Source organism: Megalobrama amblycephala, linkage group LG24 (genome assembly GCF_018812025.1).
Source record: "Megalobrama amblycephala isolate DHTTF-2021 linkage group LG24, ASM1881202v1, whole genome shotgun sequence".
NCBI classification, from domain to species: Eukaryota; Metazoa; Chordata; class Actinopteri; order Cypriniformes; family Xenocyprididae; genus Megalobrama; species Megalobrama amblycephala.
This window is the reverse complement of record NC_063067.1, coordinates 31398563-31415950: the sequence shown is the minus strand read 5'-3', so window position 1 is coordinate 31415950 and position 17388 is coordinate 31398563. Positions and strand designations below refer to the sequence as shown.

Below are 17388 nucleotides of genomic sequence, written 5' to 3'. Positions count from 1 at the left end.
TGGCATGAAAGAAAATTTTGACCCATAAAATGTATTTTTGGCTATTGCTGCAAATATACCGTGCAACTTATGACTGGTTTTGTGGTCCAGGGTCACATATGTGAACAGCACAGCTTGCATAGCAGATGCATTTAAATCTGTGAAATATGTTTAAATGTCTGGTACATACATTCCACTCTTAAATAAGCGCTGTAGTGCTTCTGTATCGGAGACTAAAAAACTATGATGACCATGACTGATCAGTTCAGTTTCTTGAGTAATACTGGTGCTAGATGTTAGTGTGTTCTGAGTAGAGATGCTAAACAAGCCATTTGTTTTGGTAATCAACATGTAAAAAATTAACTGTGCTATGTGTTTGTGATGCCATATACTGTAGATAAATAAATGTTTTCATTTCTTGGGACATTTCACTATATAAATTTGTCAAGGTGAATGTCAGTTATAATAATGTACACTCATCATCTGTTTGTCCATCTGCATATTTTCAGACCAAAATTAAGGTCTTGAGTTTCATTGTTGTTATTGTTAAAGGGTTAGTTCACCCAAAAAATGACACTTCTGTCATTAATTACTCACCCGTAAGACTTTCGTTCATCTTCAAACACAAATTAAGATATTTTTGATGAAATCCGAGAGGTTTTTTATCCCCCATAGAAAGCTATGTAATTACCACATTCAAGGTCCAGAAAGCTACTAAAAACATATTAAAAATAGTTCATGTGACTACAGTGGTTCAACCTTAACATTATGAAGCGACGAGAATACTTTTTGCATGCAAAAACAAAACAAAAATAACAAAACGTATTCTCTTCGTGAGTAATTAATGGCAGAAATTTCATTTTTGGGTGAACTAACCCTTTAAAAATGTAAAGTATAAAAAAATATTTTTGATGAAAAATGTAAAATGTTGCCTTAGCAACTAACTGAAATAAAGTTAAAATACTAAAATTACTAAAACCAAACTTTTTCAACAAAAAAAAAAAAAAAAAAAATGAAATATTTAAAAAAAATGAAACAAAAAGCACACAAAAGATTTAAACTAAAATTAAGATGAAAACAAAATATAAATTAAAAGTTAATTAAAAATTAACTATATATTATTAATTTATCTATAAATTAACTATATATTAATAATACTATCTAGATAATATTAAAATAACACAATACAGTATATGAGCAGACACAGGTTTAGGCACAGCCCTACCTGTTTTATAATTTATTGATGTAATAATATAGAAAGAAAACTTTAAAAATAAAACAAAAGATCATAAATTACAAAAACATTAACAAAAACTTGTTTATAATAATGCAACTTTGAGAAATGCTTGATCCTGTGTGGTTGATAGCGACATTAGATAGATAGATAGATAGATAGATAGATAGATAGATAGATAGATAGATAGATAGATAGATAGTAGGGGTGTAACAATATATTGCAATACAAAAATGCAACATGTATTATATTTAGCTCACCCAAAATGAAAATTATGAGTGAGAAAAAATCCAAGTTTACAGAGTTTTAGTATCAGTACTACATTGAACTACTGTATATAATGTTGAATAAAATGTAAAATAATGCAATGGAGGAAATATTTGTGGGTCCTGATAATGCCAAATGTCTTGTGATACCAGTAAATAGTCAGTGACAGAGTGCAAACATATTCATCTAAAGCATTTCAGCGTTAGAATCATTATTATTTTTATTCTGGTGTCACCGTCATCCTCTGCATTGGGTTACCAGCACCAAGTCCAAGCCTATTCATTTTCACTCCCAATGTAATACCAAATTTAGTATTTTAATCAACAGTACATTTTTTGTTATCCTTTTACCATATGTCTTGGAGTATCGCAATAACATTGCATTGTGAGTTGTATCGAATGATATGTATCGAATCGTGACATGAGGGTATCGTTACACCCCTAATAGATATATAGATAGATAGAGAGACAGACAAGCAGGTTAGAGTTTCATTCTAACAAAAGTATTCAGGGCTCTTAGCAGGTTGAGTCCGCGGTTTTCTCCTCTGTGCTGAGTTTGACCTCTTCCTCATCGTCTTTGGCCTCCTCCATGGCAGCAAGCTCTTTGGCTGAGCCAATCTGTAGCTCTTCTACCTTTCTCTGTTTCTTTTCCTTTTCCAACCATCTGTAGTTGTAATAGTTCATGATGAGGAGGAAGATACCTCCAGCCAGCATCATCACACCACAAGCAAAGTACATGTATTTATAGTCCATGAAGATGTCAACCAGTAAACCTGAGGAAGAAACCTGTTAATATATAATATAACATGGAGAGATATAATAGTGAACACTTACCAGAGAGGGGTGGTCCCAACAGGACAGGCCCACACTCGATAATGGTAGCGAGCCCAACCGCACTGGAGAACCGTTGAGCTCCCACCAGATCCATGAGTACCTCGAAAAGAAGAGCACACACCATCCCAAAAGCCAGGCCAAAAAACACAGCGTACACCACCAGGCCTATGTAACCTGGTAAGAGCGGACACATCAGATGGCACAGGCCATTATATATCACAGCGAAGCTGAAGAAATACTGGATCTTGGGCCTGATCCATCTGGTGTTGGCTACCAGACCCGTTCCTGGACGTGCGAACATGTCCACTAGAGCAAATATGGAGAGCAGGAATGCTGCGGAGTACTCGTCTATCCCCTGATGCTTGGCATATGGAGCCAGGAAGACCACTGGGGCAAAAAATCCAAAAAACATGAGCACATTTCCCACCAGATAGATCAGGAAGCCTCTGTGCTTGAAGAGGGATACATCAATGAACTGGTTGACCTTTGCGGCACAGCCTGACTGCATGGACTTGTCTTGTCCAGCTATCTGAGGGTTGACGTCCAGCTCCGCTGTGTCTTTGTCATCAGTGGTTTGGCTCACTGGCGGTTTTATTTTTATCTTGATGGGTCGCATAAGTGCTCCAGCTACGCAGCAGTTGAGCAGCACTCCTCCGAGGATGAGGAAGCTTCCTCGCCATCCAAAATGATCAAAGAGAAATTGGTTGAGGGGTGCCAGGGTGGAAAGGAAGACTGGACTCCCCGCCATTGCCAAGCCATTTGCTATTGGCCTTTTCACAAGGAAGTATTTGCCGATTATCGTAAGAGCTGGTTGAAGGTTAAAAGCTAAGCCAAAGCCTGTAAAACAAAAGCTTTTTTTATGTGCATTGTCAATGAGTTAACATTTAACAAAGTATATAACCTGAAGACATATTACTCCAATAAAAGTAATCTACTTGAGTAGAAGTACTTACTTCTGTTAAGTATTTACTTAAGTATCATGCACTGAAAGGATTTGACATATTCCATAATGCTCTGAATGTGTAGTTTTATTCAGAAAGGCGGCATTAAATTGATTGAAAGTGACAGTAAAGACATTTATAATGTTATATAAGATTTCTGTTCCAAATAAATGAAATATCACGGTTTGCACAAAAATATTAAGCAGCACAATTGTTTTCAACATTGATGATAATAAGAAATGTTTCTTGAGCAGCAAATCATCATATTAGATCGATTTCTGAAGGATCATGTGACACTGAAGACTGGAGTAATGATGCTGAAAATATTTCACAATATTACTTAATTCTTTACTGTATTTTTTATTAAATAAATGCAGCCTTAGTGAGCATAAGAAACATTTTAAAAAATCATCACAACCCCAAACCTTTGAATGGTAGATATGATACTAAATAGTTAAGTGTCCAATCTAACATTATTATGAATTATTATTAGGAGTCAGCACACTGGAGCTTTGAGAATCATATTACTGCTAGTTTTTGGCTCATTTTGAGTCAGACAAGACAGATACAGTATCTCACAGAAGTGAGTACACCCTCACATTTTTGTAACTAATTTATTATATCTTTTCATGTGACAACACTGAAGAAATGACACTTTGCTACAATGTAAAGTAGTGAGTGTGCAGCTTGTATAACAGTGTAAATTTGCTGCCCCCTCAAAATAACTCAACACACAGTTATTAATGTCTAAATCGCTGGCCACAAAAGTGAGTACAGCCCTAAGTGTAAATGTCCAAATTGGGCCCAAAATGTGTCAATATTTTGTGTGGCCTGCATTATTTTCCAGCACTGCCTTAACCCTCTTGGGCATGGAGTTCACCAGAGCTTCACAGGTTGCCACTGGAGTCCTCTTCCACTCCTCCATGAGGACATCACGGAGCTGGTGGATGTTAGAGACCTTGCGCTCTTCCACCTTCAGTTTGAGGATGCCCCACAGATGCTCAATAGGGTTTAGGTCTGGAGACATGCTTGGCCAGTCCATCACCTTCACCCTCAGCTTCTTTAGCAAGGCAGTGGTCGTCCTGGAGATGTGTTTGGGGTCGTTATCATGTTGGAATCCAATATGTTGGATCATGCTCTGCTTCAGTATGTCACAGTACATGTTGGCATTCATGGCTCCTCAATGAACTGTAGCTCCCCAGTGCCGGCAGCACTCATGCAGCCCCAGACCATGACACTGCCACCACCATACTTGACTTATCTTTGTACTCCTCACCTGGTTGCCACCACACATACTTGACACCATCTGAACCAAATAAGTTTATCTTGGTCTCATCAGACCACAGGACATGGTTCCAGTAATCCATGCTCTTAGTCTGCTTGTCTTCAGGAAACTGTTTGCGGGCTTTCTTGAGCATCATCTTTAGAAGAGGCTTCCTTCTGGGATGACAGCAATGCAGATCAATTTGATGCAGTGTGCGGCATATGGTCTGAGCACTGACAGGCTGACCCCTTTAACCTGTTCAGCAATGCTGGCAGCACTCATACGTCTACTTCCCAAACACAACCTCTGGATATGATGCTGAGCACGTGCACTCAACTTCTTTGGTCGACCATGGCAAGGCCTGTTCTGAGTGGAACCTGTCCTGTTAAACCGCTGTATGGTCTTGGCCACCGTGCTGCAGCTCAGTTTCAGGCTCTTGGCAATCTTCTTATAGCCTACGCCATCTTTATGTAGAGCAACAACTCTCTTTTTCAGATCCTCAGAGGGTTCTTTGCCATGAGGTGCCATGTTGAACTTCCAGTGACCAGTATACAAGAGTGAGAGCGATAACACCAAATTTAACACACCTGCTCCCGATTCACACCTGAGACCTTGTAACACTAACGAGTCACATGACACCGGGGAGAGAAAATGGCTAATTGCGCCCAATTTGGACATTTACACTTAGGGGTGTACTCACTTTTGTGGCCAGCGGTTTAGACATTAATGGCTGTATGTTGAGTTATTTTGAAGGGACAGCAAATTTACACTGTTATACAAGCTGCACACTCACTACTTTACATTTTAGCAAAGTGTCATTTATTCAGTGTTGTCACATGAAAAGATATAATAAAATATTTACAAAAATGTGAGGGGTGTACTCACTCCTGTGAGATACTGTACACTGATTCGTTAAAGGGTTAGTTCATTCCCAAAAAATTAAATTTCTCTCATTAATTACTCACCCTCATGTCGTTCCACACCCGTAAGACCTTCATTCATCTTCAGAACACAGATTAAGATATTTTTGATGAAATCCGAGAGCTTTCTGACCCCTCATAGACGGCAATTTAATTATCACTTTCAAGGCCCAGAAATTTGATATTTTATTCAACAATTTATTTCTCCGACGCTGTTCACGTGAGCACCACGACACATGCGTGATGCTGACGAAGGAGCTGGTCAATACTGAGTCGTCATTCTGACGTCGAACCCGGAAGCGCTGCACTGTGTTTACAATGTGAACAGCATTGGAAACTGACATGGAAGAGAAGAAACTGATGAATAAAGTCTTCATAACATTAAGGTTGAACCACTGTAGTCACATGAACTGTTTTAACAATGTCTTTAGTACTTTTCTGGGTCTAGAAAATGGTAATTAAATTGCTGTCTATGGGACATCAGAAAGCTCTCAGATTTCATCAAAATATCTTAATTTGTGTCCTGAAGATGAACGAAGGTCTTACAAGTTTGGAACGACATGAAGGTGAGTAATTAATTTTAATTAATTACAGAATTTTCATTTTTTAACTAACCCTTTAAGACTCAATTTGAATGCATCATTGGATCAGTAAGTTTTTAACTGCTGCAATTGGAATGGTCAAATTCACTAATGAATTACAGAATGTGATCTGTTAAACAGTTGAATACGTTTCATTGAAAATAATCAATTCATTAGAATGATTCGCTCACAAATCGTACATTGCTATTGGGTCTCAGATCAGGTTTCAGTATCTCCACTTCAAAATAACAAGGAATGACATGTTTTTTCTGAATTGTAGTGAAGTAAAAAAGTCAGAGCTTCCATATAGAGATTGAATTTAAACCGCAATATTCATTTAAACATAGAGACCGAACAGAAAGCTTTGACCTTGATTTTTTAATCTTTGATCACACACATTCACATGCAGGGGAGGAACCCTACTGCACTGACACTGACCAATCAGAATGAAGCATGTTTTTACTAGCAGAAGAACAATGTCACAAGAAGGGGAGTGAATTATAATCCATCTGAATTACAATCTATATACTATGTCTATATGCATTATGGCCTAATTTCTAAGGATTTGGCTATTGCTGTGATAATCTTTAAAATACGTACCTCCAATAACTCCCACGCATAAATACAAATGCAAAATGGTAGTGCCAAAAGAAGCCGTTACCATAGCAAGCCCAACCATTAGCCCACCAGCAATCACCACTGGGCGGCTACCATAGCGATTGACCAAAATGCTGCTCACAGGTCCTGCAAGGTGAGAAAAAAAGATGATGCAATACTCATATTAGGTGTCATGAACTCAAAAGTAGTACTAAAACCTTGACCTCTAAATATAACCTACACAAAATAAGGCTAAAAATAGCTCTGGCTTATTGTGCAACCATGGGGACAAAGTAATCTTTGATTTGGGTGCCTCCTGTTATTTGGTTAGTTCTAGCACACATTGAACTGCTATGCCCATTTGTGGAAGTACATTAAATGCCAAGCAATGTCATCGTTTCCAAAAGTGATACACGTACATATCATGTGCTATCAAATCAATATGCAAATTTGAGTAATATGCTTTCTAACCTCCTGCATACATGGTAGCCAGCATGATGGAGGAGACCCAGGCTATCTCACTGTAGGAGATGGAGAAATACTCCTGGATTTCTTTGAAGTAGATGGTGAGAGACTTGGGAAAGGCATAAGAGAAGCCGATGGAGATGAAAGATCCGAACACCACGGCCCACCCCCAGCCTCCATCGGGAGGGGTGTAGCCCAGGTTTGTGCTAGCTGATGGGGGCATGATTTGCTTTTAATTCCTCTCTACAAGAAAAAAAAACATATGGTTTCATTAATACTCTTCATTGAAAGAACAGAACATGTCTCTTCATTCACTACAGAAATCATTTAGAAACTTTTCAGAAATTTTTGCACACATTTAATTCCCAATGCACTTGATTTAGCTACATTTCCACTAAATAAAAAGTTTCTCGGAAAAGGATATAAATGTCTGTGAAGTAAAAGACAAAAAAATTAATGACCTTACCTCTCTCCATGAGTACAATGAGCTTCCAGATGGCGATGTTCAACATGTCCTGCTTTCTATTTTTCTTATCAGGTCTCTTTCTTGTGGTTCTCCATATCACGTGAAATGCCTTGCCCCTTTTTTAAAGAGAGAGAGAGAGACTGAAAGTGTGATTATATTTCTGAAATCTGGCCAAACAGCAGCTCATAATTCCTGTTTGCATTATAGTTTACACACAGATATGTACAAACAGTTAAAAGTAAAACTAAATTTAAAAACAAAAAAATAAACAATTATGAATTATCAGATTAGTAGGACTTGCATAACTGTATTGTTTTAGCATTATTTCTATACTATTATATTAGGCTATTTACTAATATTTTGAATAAGTTTTTATTTTTAAATTTGAGTAATTTTGTAATGTGCTTTTGTAATTTTTTCTATTAGTGTTACAGTTTAGACACTAAAAGTGGCCCACTCATTGAAACCATTCACTCTTATATCTAATCTTCAGACAGACGGTGCGTCCGAAATCATGTACACAGCAAAATCCCCAGAGTTAAATTAACTCTGCTCAGATTACATATGGTCCCTCTCTATATAGTGTTAAAGTAACACTGAAGCAGAGTTTAAGTTAATGAGATAATTAGTGATTAAGTGATTTAAGTTATGATTGAACATTAGTGATGAACACCTGCTGTTAACAAGCAGAATCACTGAAGAGAAATACAATAACTACAAATGACTTCCAGCCACAGCCTTAGATGAAATCAACTGAAGATAAAAGACATTAAATCTCTCAAAATCTGATTAAACAACTCCACAAACAGCACATTATGTCATTAACTTTAACTCTGCTTCAGTGTTATTTTAACTTTATGTAGAGAGGGACCATATGTTCTCTGAGCAGAGTTAATTTAACTCTGGAGATTTTGCTGTGTACTGTCTGAGTAGGTGCTGCATTTGAATTTACTTTGTGACCATTAAAAAGTATGTTGAATATAGTATGAATATGGGTAGTATTAATGAAATTCAGACGTAAATGTATAACGGTCACATGGCCTACGTGGCATTGCTTCACTGCCATTCATAAATCCTCTCTTGTGGCCTCATGGGATAGTAAAGTCTCCACTGAATGCGCACTTCAGAATCTCGGCACAAATAGTAAGTCATCCGAGAACTTTTCACCTACAGTTTTTCAATCCTATGTTGTCATTAGTCAGTTTAGTTTCATTATCATGGACTTTTAGTTTGTTTTCATTCACATAATTTGCTCCTTTGTTCAGTTTTCCCGCTCATTTGTCTTCATGTGTCAGCTGTGTTTGATTAATCATCCTCGTTTGTGCTTTCTATTTAAGTTGTACCCTCACATTCATTCTCTGTCACGTTTATGTAAAGAGCGTATGTTGCTATCTATTCACCTATCATTTGGTTTATATTCATTAAACCTTCCTGTTGGAACTATAATCTTCGTCTGCCTCCCTGCACCCCACCATGACATATGACCGGACCACAAGGGTGGCACAAGAAAGCAGCGATTTTCTCACCTTCACTAATGGGTTTTTACGTCTCGCCGTCCACTGCCTGCTCAACAATGAGACCCTTAAGACCCTGTTCTGGATTGGGGTTAATTATCACAACCCCGTAACCCTCCCAGACACCACCAGACTGAACTGGAGAGAGGACGTGCTGATGTGTTTGGAGAGCATGTGGCCCTGATCCAGAACCCAGCCAGACCCTGAGCCTAGGTTTCCACCTCCGACCGTGGAAAATGCACAAGAGCCCCCCACAGAAGTTGAGGGACCATCCACTGCGACAACTGAGGACCAAAGGACAGAGTTCACCGAAGAGCCCCCGAGTGAGTCTGACCAGGGGTGTGAGCCCGTGACATCAGCGGACGAGGGATCGGGAACCGAGGACTGGCTGCTGGACGTCAGTGAGGAAGGAACGCCTCCCACCCAAACCCACCCAGTATTTGAACCTTCATCGCTGTTTAAAGACCGCAAAATGAGCAAAATGGACTGTGATGTGCTCGCTTCTGTGATGTGTGTGTAAATTACCCTACTCACCATCATTATGTCCAGTCTACTGTCCCCTCCATCATCCCAGAGCTCAGCCAGTCCTCCAGCCCCACCGCTGCTTGAAGTTTGCATGCCCTGCCAGGACATTGAGCCACAGATCAAGCAACCATCAGCAGTTTCTTTAATCGAGGTTCCTGCAGCTCTGCCTCCAGCCTCGAACGCACTAGTTCCATCTCGGCGCATCAACCTGTCGGTTCTGCCCTGGCTCTTCCCACCTTCGGCAACCCTTGTCCAAGTGACTCCACCGGGATCCCTCGCCCCACAGGCTCCGCCTTGGTGTCGCTCTGCCTACGCCATGGACATCCAGGTCGTCCGCAGTGCTCTGTCCCTTCTCCCCTACGGCTGCAGCAGTCTCCTTCCTCCCTTCTGGGTCGCCTCTGTCCTCGGTCTCACCAGCGTTGCCTCTATCCTCAGATTCTCTGGCTCCGCCTGTGATGCTCGTCGTCGAGACTTCACCTGGGTCTCCTTCACCAAAAATGTCTCTTGGCTCCTGCGGTCCACCAGGGGGGCGTTCTGTCACTAGTCTGTTCTGTTTAGTTTCATTATCATGAAACTAAACAGAACTGTTTAATTAATCATCCTCATTTCTTTCTATTTAAGTTGTACCCTCACATTCATTCTCTGTCACGTTTATGTAAAGAGTGTATGTTGCTATCTATTCACCTATCATTTGGTTTATATTCATTAAACTTTCGTGTTGGACCTATAATCTTCATCTGCCTCCCTGCAACGCACTGTGACACATGTATTCGGACATACTACACTTTTGGCATACTGTGTTTCGCATACAATAGGAAAATATTTGATTTTGGATGCAGCATTAGTGTTTCAAAAAGGATTACAAAATCTTTACCATTGTTTCTTTCTTGTAATTTCTAATAACTCGAATTTGACCGGTTTAGTCATCATTTTGGAGCATCCCTACTTGTCAGTGTAGTGAGGCCAATATGGCATCTGACCTTTGGTTCTATATATTATATATATACTATAGTATGGATCACATTTTCCAAACTGGCATATGTACCAAAATGCCTGACTTCCACAACAATCTATAACTTTCTTCATCTCTACCATCACCCTCACTGTTTCTATCCTCCTTGATCCTCAACTTCTTCCTTTCTTACTACGACCTCATTTCCTGATGCACTGCCATCACTATCAGCAACACTTTCTGGAAAAGTTACAGCTTTTCCTCTCTGTCTTCTATTAAGACTTACTAACATCAGTCTAAAACTATTATATATATACCGCTTGCCAGTAATGAACAATAGTGCCAGCTACACAGAAAATAAGTATCCCCTAAAAAGGACTTTGTTATGCATGACGCACAGATTTTTTGGTCTCTGAGGTATTGTGCATTAATGACCAAAATCTTAAGAAAGTACATTTGGATGTACATGGAATTTATATATATTTTCTAGTGTAAGTGACATCTAATAATGTATCCTTCACTTCCTTGTTGCCAAAAACGTCAATGGCAAATACATTTTAATATTATTGGCTGAAGGGGATATCATATGATATTATTATTATTATTTAACGTTATTATTGTATTTCAAAAGTATTTTTCTTGTCCCATAGAGGGTTAAAGAATGGCCACACCCCCACCTGGATCTGGGAGTGTTTAAAACACGGCAACAGTTCAGAAAGTAAACAGGTATCCACCGGGTCTCAGTTAAAATCAGAAAATACAAATTTTGTGATGCAATAAAATCATGAAGTATAAACGTTTTATGTCCCACTGACCTCACATTCAGAAGTGCAGGATGAGGTCAAAGAACTGAGTTTCAGTTCTGTCCGTTCACTCCTTCTCTGTGATTTTAACAACAGGCTGATCAGGATACACCTGCGAGAAACACCTCTGTAGAAGCGAATAGTAGTTTCTCCGGTCCTCGTGTGCATTCCTCTCATTCTTTGTCCTTTGTAGCACTTCTTTTTAAAAGGGGCAGAGTGACAATATAACTCCAGCAGTATACGGAAATCATCAGGTGTTTGGAAAGGGTGAAACTATGGCCACCGGGGATGTTTTGGCGATCCACAAAGTTAAATGAATGACCAAAAGTGTTGAACGATCATACCTCAACACAGATTGACCATCACAAGCACATTATCTGCTTTACTGTGATTTTGCAAAATGCTAAACACAGTTCAATACATCAGGCAATGATCATTTGAGAAACCCTTTAAATGCCTATATACCTACAGCCAGACAATGATCACGTGTGAAACACTTAGGCTCAAAACTCAATGTTTTGAGGAACAAATACAATTTTCACCTTTGCATTTCTGTTTTATTTGTATTTTTTCTGTTATAGTGCTTACTGTCTCAGATCAGCTTCACAAAATTCAGATTTTGCTGTAAGCAGCTCTAGCAGTGTCATTATACAGCTGAAGTCAGGTCAGTGTTGATTCAGTTCAGAGCTGTACAGTTCATCAGTTGTACATACATACATAGACAGTGTATTTGTGCACATATGTGTGAGAACTATGACAAACTCTACTGTGCACTGAACAAGAAAAAGACACAAGATCGTAGTGTTTTATATTTGTCACATCCGTGTGTAGTTTGGTGTGTATATGACAAATAATTTGATGGTTTGTGTCAACAGTTACTATTTAAAAACTAATTTTTTAGAAGTGTCAAAATAGTTTTAAATTAAGTGTTTGTATGGTGTTTTGCATGTTTTGTGTTTTTGTGTGGAGAGTTTAGAGAAAAGGAGCCAGTTTGAGAAATTGTGTGGATGCCATTTTAGAAAACTGCAATAGCATTTTTATATAGTGATTTTAGTACGCTCCGAAGCTTCATGAAGCAGTGTTTTGAAATCGGCCATCACTATATAAGTCGTTATTTTGTTTTTTTGGCGCACCAAAAATATTCTCGTCGCTTTATAATATTAATATTGAACCACTGTACTCACATGACCTGATTTAGATATGTTTTAGTACATTAATGGATCTTGAGAGAGGAAATGTCATTGCTGGCTATGCAGTATTGTTCTAGTATTGTTCATTTGGGGGTCACACTTGTGTTGTTCGTGGTCAAAAGTGACTGAACACCTGAAATGTACCTTTTTTTTAAATTTTCAGTAAAACCAATGTAATATATTTTTGTTCAATAATTTTTTTTCTTTTGTATTTTGAGAGAATTTCATGATACTATTTATGATCCAGTTTTTTTCCCATTGAAAATAATACATTTAAAAAAATAATAAAAATGTTATTACTTTTCTATGGAGCCCCGCACATGACATGCAGGAAAAAAATAGTAGGCTACGATTTACTAATTCGTTTCCTCGATTTACTAAAACGTGCACATGATTTAGTAAATTGAGGGAACGAATTAGTAAATCATGTGCACGATTTAATTTTTTTTTTCTTGCATGTCATGTGCGGGGCTCTTCAATTAAAGCAGTATTTCTTGTTAAAATAGACACAGTGCCTTTAAAATCCAGTTTTTGAAGGCAGATCAGTGTTATCTGCTGTGAGTAAAAGAAAATGATCTGTAATGCCATGGTGTAACCACTAGATTCCTGTATAGATCTATATAAAAGGCTTATAAATTCTTGAGTTGTTTTTAGACATAAATACTTATTTTTATAACGTTGTGGATTTGGATATATATTTAGACATTCTCAAAGACTTTTTTGTCAAGTTTAAGTTTTTTTTTTTTTTAAATGTTGGTTTGAAGTGTCAGTTTTTGCATTAATTTTACTACAGTCAAACCTGAACACAGACATTTTGTTACACATAACATCAAAATTCAACAAAAATGAACAGGAATGCTTTATCAGAGATTAATCAACCTGAGTTCAACCTCTAATTTGAGTCTTCTGGCTCAATTTTGCCATATTGTTAAAGCCACACCACACTAGTCATTTTTGTGTGTCTGTTTTGAACTCTCGATGTGTAAGACCTTCTTGGTGTCTGTGTTTTTACTGCATTGTGGCTGAATTATTGATTTGATTTTGGCATTGGCAAAACTTGCTTTATGTTACAGTCACCAATTGTGTTTTTGCGTATTTCCCATTCATTTCCAATGGCTAGCATTTCTGACCGCAAACAATACAAGTGAGACTATTTTTTACGACCATTGCTTTTTCGAAATCAAGCTAAGATTTTTTTTTTTTTTTTTTGTGGTCATTAACTGCCGTAAAAGTCTTCGAGTTTCGTACTAGTGATGTTCGGTTCTGGAACGAATCGTTCTTTTGAGCCGGTTCACTAATCGACCTGAATCGAACTTTAGTTCCGGGTTGATGACGCAAGACGCACAAGCCGAAGTAGCACGTCCGAGCCGGTTCAACCAACTGTCGAAGTTTGCCGAGGATTACCGAGGAGTCTGATGAGTGAGTTGACGATGGAAATATGCTTATTTTGATTATTTTATTAAAACCTGCAAAAAAACTTTTTGTCGAGAGATGTAAATAAATGTTACTATGGTTTATTACACATGCAGATTATAAGTTGAAAGTGAAATCAATAGTTTAAACTTTAGACATGTAGAACATATCTGCGTTTGTGCATAAATATGTGTTGTAGTAGTTGCGAATCTTTCCAAGATGTCCGACATAAAGGATCCGCGATCCAATGAAACTGTGACCACAAACCATTTTTATTTGAATGTTTCCATATGCGTTGACACAAATGAATTTATTTAAACTTTTTATTGATATAACATGACATTGAGTTGTTAGAAAAGAAATGCATAGCATGATGAACTTTCTGAATCGGCTTTCTGAATCGGTTCATTGAGCCGAACTGTCCGAAAAGAACCGGTTCGCGGAAATAAATTGGACCTCGCATCACTATTTCGTACCATTCTGAAGAAGTAGCGATTTTTAAAATTTTAAAACTTTTTTTTCTTGCTAAAATGATCAAACAACACCAGATCAAAACTTAAATGAAAACGGCGGCAAGCTTCGGCTCCTCCCCGTCTTTTAGTCAGTCAGAGCCGTTGGAAACACATATTTAACGGCTCCGGTCAGAGTATTCAGTCCAGAGAGACTCCGCAGCGCAGCGTCAGGACAAGGTGTGTGCATTTATCGATAGATTGTTATGACATCTGCTTCTGCAGTTCATTGTCATAAATGCAGTTTACATAATGTGATGCGGGAGCAACAGAAGTCGGTTTCCATCCACTGTAAGGTTTCGCTGCGTTCATTACACTACAGCTGTTTTCCTCCAGCGAAAACGGAACGTGAAGACATACTTAAAAAAAAATAATTTGATTTATTTATTTTTTTTTTTTTTTTTGCGTGGAAAAAAAAAAACGTAGGCTGTTGTTGTGGATGTGGCTAATAACATCAAGCACATAAATTATTAAAGACACAATCACGCTGTAGAAATGGTTTGTTAATTTAAAGGGTTAGTTCACTCTAAAATTAAATTCTGTCATTAATTACTCACCCTCATGTCGTTCCACACCCGTAAGACCTTAATTCATCTTCAGAACACAAATTAAGATATTTTTGATGAAATCTGAGAGCTTTCTGACCCCCCAGTTAGTACTTTCAAGGCCCAGAAAGGTAGTAAAGACATCGTTAAAATAGTCCACGTGACTACAGTGGTTCAACCTTAAAGTCTCCATGAAATCAAAATTGACAGTTCTTATTTTTTTTTTTATAGAATATTATAGTTTATTGCCTTTAATCAAAAACATTAATCTCCCCTCCTCCTCAAAACGACTCATCGTCTCTTCCTGTCACATGCTATGACTCGAGGCCGATCCAGTGACGTAAGGAAGCTGGTGCTTCACTTTATAGATTTTATTATAGATTTTTAAATCCCCGTATCCGCTTACAAATATATATATATAATCTATTTTTAATCTCTATAATAAAAATGTATAATTCAGATTTTGATCTCCATATCCATTTACATATATTATATATATCTTCCAAGGGGTTTTTTCCCTCCTAGGACTTTTTTCCCACGCTGGGTTTTCTCCTAGGGGGTTTTTTCCACCCCTGGGAGTCAGCCGACATTGGCTTAATGTAGCACCATCTTGTATATGTTACATATTACCACGCTTGTTTGTACAGCTTATTTTTAACCACTTCCCTTTTTTTCTGTGCTTCTAATATGTAAAGCTGCTTTGAAACAATTGCCAATTGTAAAAGCGCTATATAAATAAATTTGACTTGACTTGACTATAGAAATCAATGCATTAACCACAGCTGTTGCCAGTCTTCGGGGTGTACAGTACCCTTTTGAAAGGATATCACAAAAACATTACTCTGGAGATGGCAAACAATTTTTTTTCATGAATGATGTAACCTGATGGAGGACACGCGGGCTGCGTGTCCACTGGAGCGGAGCAGAGCAAGCGACACAAGCGTTTTTAAATTTATTCTTAAGGAAGTTGAGTGTCATGCTTAACTTGCGCCAGTTTTAAATATTGTATGTTAGCTGTTGCTTTGTTGTATTGTGTCTCGATTTGTTTTATGACTATTATTTTACTGTACGGTGTCCTTGAGTGTTTTGAAAGGCGCCTTTAAATAAAATGTATTATTATTATTATTATTATTATTATGCGTAAGTGTAAAGGTCTTTGCACACTGAGTCCGAAAATTCCGTATGCGTTTTTTCATATTCGTGATCCTAAAAATTTGTCACGCATAGAGACCTTGTACACTGAGTCTGATGCGTATTAATGAATCCGTTGCGAAAAAACTCGCAAAACAATACAAAATGGAGTCTTCAAGCAGTGAGGATGATTTAGTTGTCCACTCTTCTTAAAAAGAGGAAATATTGGAGAGAACACCCCCACAGCTGACTGCAAACGATCATTCAGATTGTCCTCCATTTTGTTAGCAATGCCCAACTTCCTACAATCCAATCAATTCCCAAAGGACAAAATCAAGTCCCACCCTCTCATTTCAGATGCTGTTTCTCTCGGATAGACGTCACAGTAGAGAACAAAAGACATGCTGACTTTAATGCTATGAAGCGATTTGAAACAGTTTCTTCTCTTCCCTGTCATTCTCCTATGCTGCTGACGTAGTGAATTAAGTGCAGTGCTTCCGTGTTCTACGTAGGAACGCCGGCTCATTATTGGCCGGCTCCTGCATCAGCTTCACATGCATACGTCGTGTTGCTCATGTGAACAGCGTCGGTCAATACTGAGCCGCCGTTCTGACACAGAACCTGGAAGCTGTCTACAGCGTAAACAGTGTAGGAGACTGACAGGGAAGAGAAGTAATTGTTGAATAAAGTCGTTATTTTTGTTTTGTTTTTGCGTACAAAAAGTATTCTCATCGCTTCATAACATTAAGGTTGAACCACTGTAGTCACATGAACTATTTTGATGATGTTTTTACTACCTTTTTAGACCTTGAAAGTGGTAATAACATTGCAGTCAATCAGAGGCCAAAAAGCTTACAGATTTCATCAAAAATATCTTAATTTGTGTTCAGAAGAGGAGGTTTTACGGGTGTGGAACGACATGAGGGTGAGTATTTAATGACAGAAATGTAATTTTTTGGGTGAACTAACCCTTTAAAGTAAGCAGCTTACTGGTTGCCTTAAGATTTTGAGTTTATTTAAACTAAAAATTTGAGTTGATACAAAGAAAGAGATGTATAAACTCAAAATACTGTTATCTGAACAACATTTGTGAAGCTGATTTGATAAAAGATTTGTGAAAAGTTTAGAAAACAAATCATGAAAATTTTTACAGTGCAGTGGCACAAGTCAATGCAATCATTTTAAAGGTTAGTTCACCCAAAAATGAAAATTCTGTCATTAATTACTCTCCCTCATGTCGTTCCACACCTGTAAGTCCT

The 17388-nt window shown here is 38.0% G+C and overlaps 2 protein-coding genes across 2 annotated transcripts in view; one reads left to right on the top strand and one right to left on the bottom strand.

Moving 5' to 3' along the window:
• Positions 1-1171: 1171 nt before the first annotated feature.
• On the bottom strand, positions 1172-11496 carry slc16a7 (solute carrier family 16 member 7). The gene is made up of 6 exons (XM_048178939.1): positions 11354-11496; positions 7548-7663; positions 7088-7324; positions 6620-6763; positions 2314-3150; positions 1172-2252 (listed from the first exon to the last, which is right to left on the bottom strand). Exons 3-6 carry the CDS (start codon positions 7302-7304, stop codon positions 1996-1998), a joined length of 1455 nt encoding a protein of 484 aa, XP_048034896.1. The 5' UTR covers positions 7305-7324; positions 7548-7663; positions 11354-11496; the 3' UTR covers positions 1172-1995.
• Positions 11497-14503: 3007 nt separating this feature from the next.
• The window catches only part of prkcbp1l (protein kinase C binding protein 1, like), a 41557-nt gene continuing 38672 nt past the window's right edge, over positions 14504-17388 (top strand). Inside the window, exon 1 of the mRNA XM_048177566.1 lies at positions 14504-14633. The gene's annotated coding sequence lies outside the window, so the exon portion shown is untranslated. The remainder of the gene's footprint in view (positions 14634-17388) is intronic.

Coding starts and splice junctions, on each gene's coding strand:
- slc16a7 (XM_048178939.1), bottom strand. CDS start 7,304: ATGCCCCCATCAGCTAGCACAAACCTGGGCTACACCCCTCCCGATGGA. Junction 6,764..7,087: donor GGCTACCATGTATGCAGGAG/GTTAGAAAGCAT, acceptor CTCACCTTGCAG/GACCTGTGAGCAGCATTTTG. Junction 2,253..2,313: donor GTTGGGACCACCCCTCTCTG/GTAAGTGTTCAC, acceptor TTTCTTCCTCAG/GTTTACTGGTTGACATCTTC.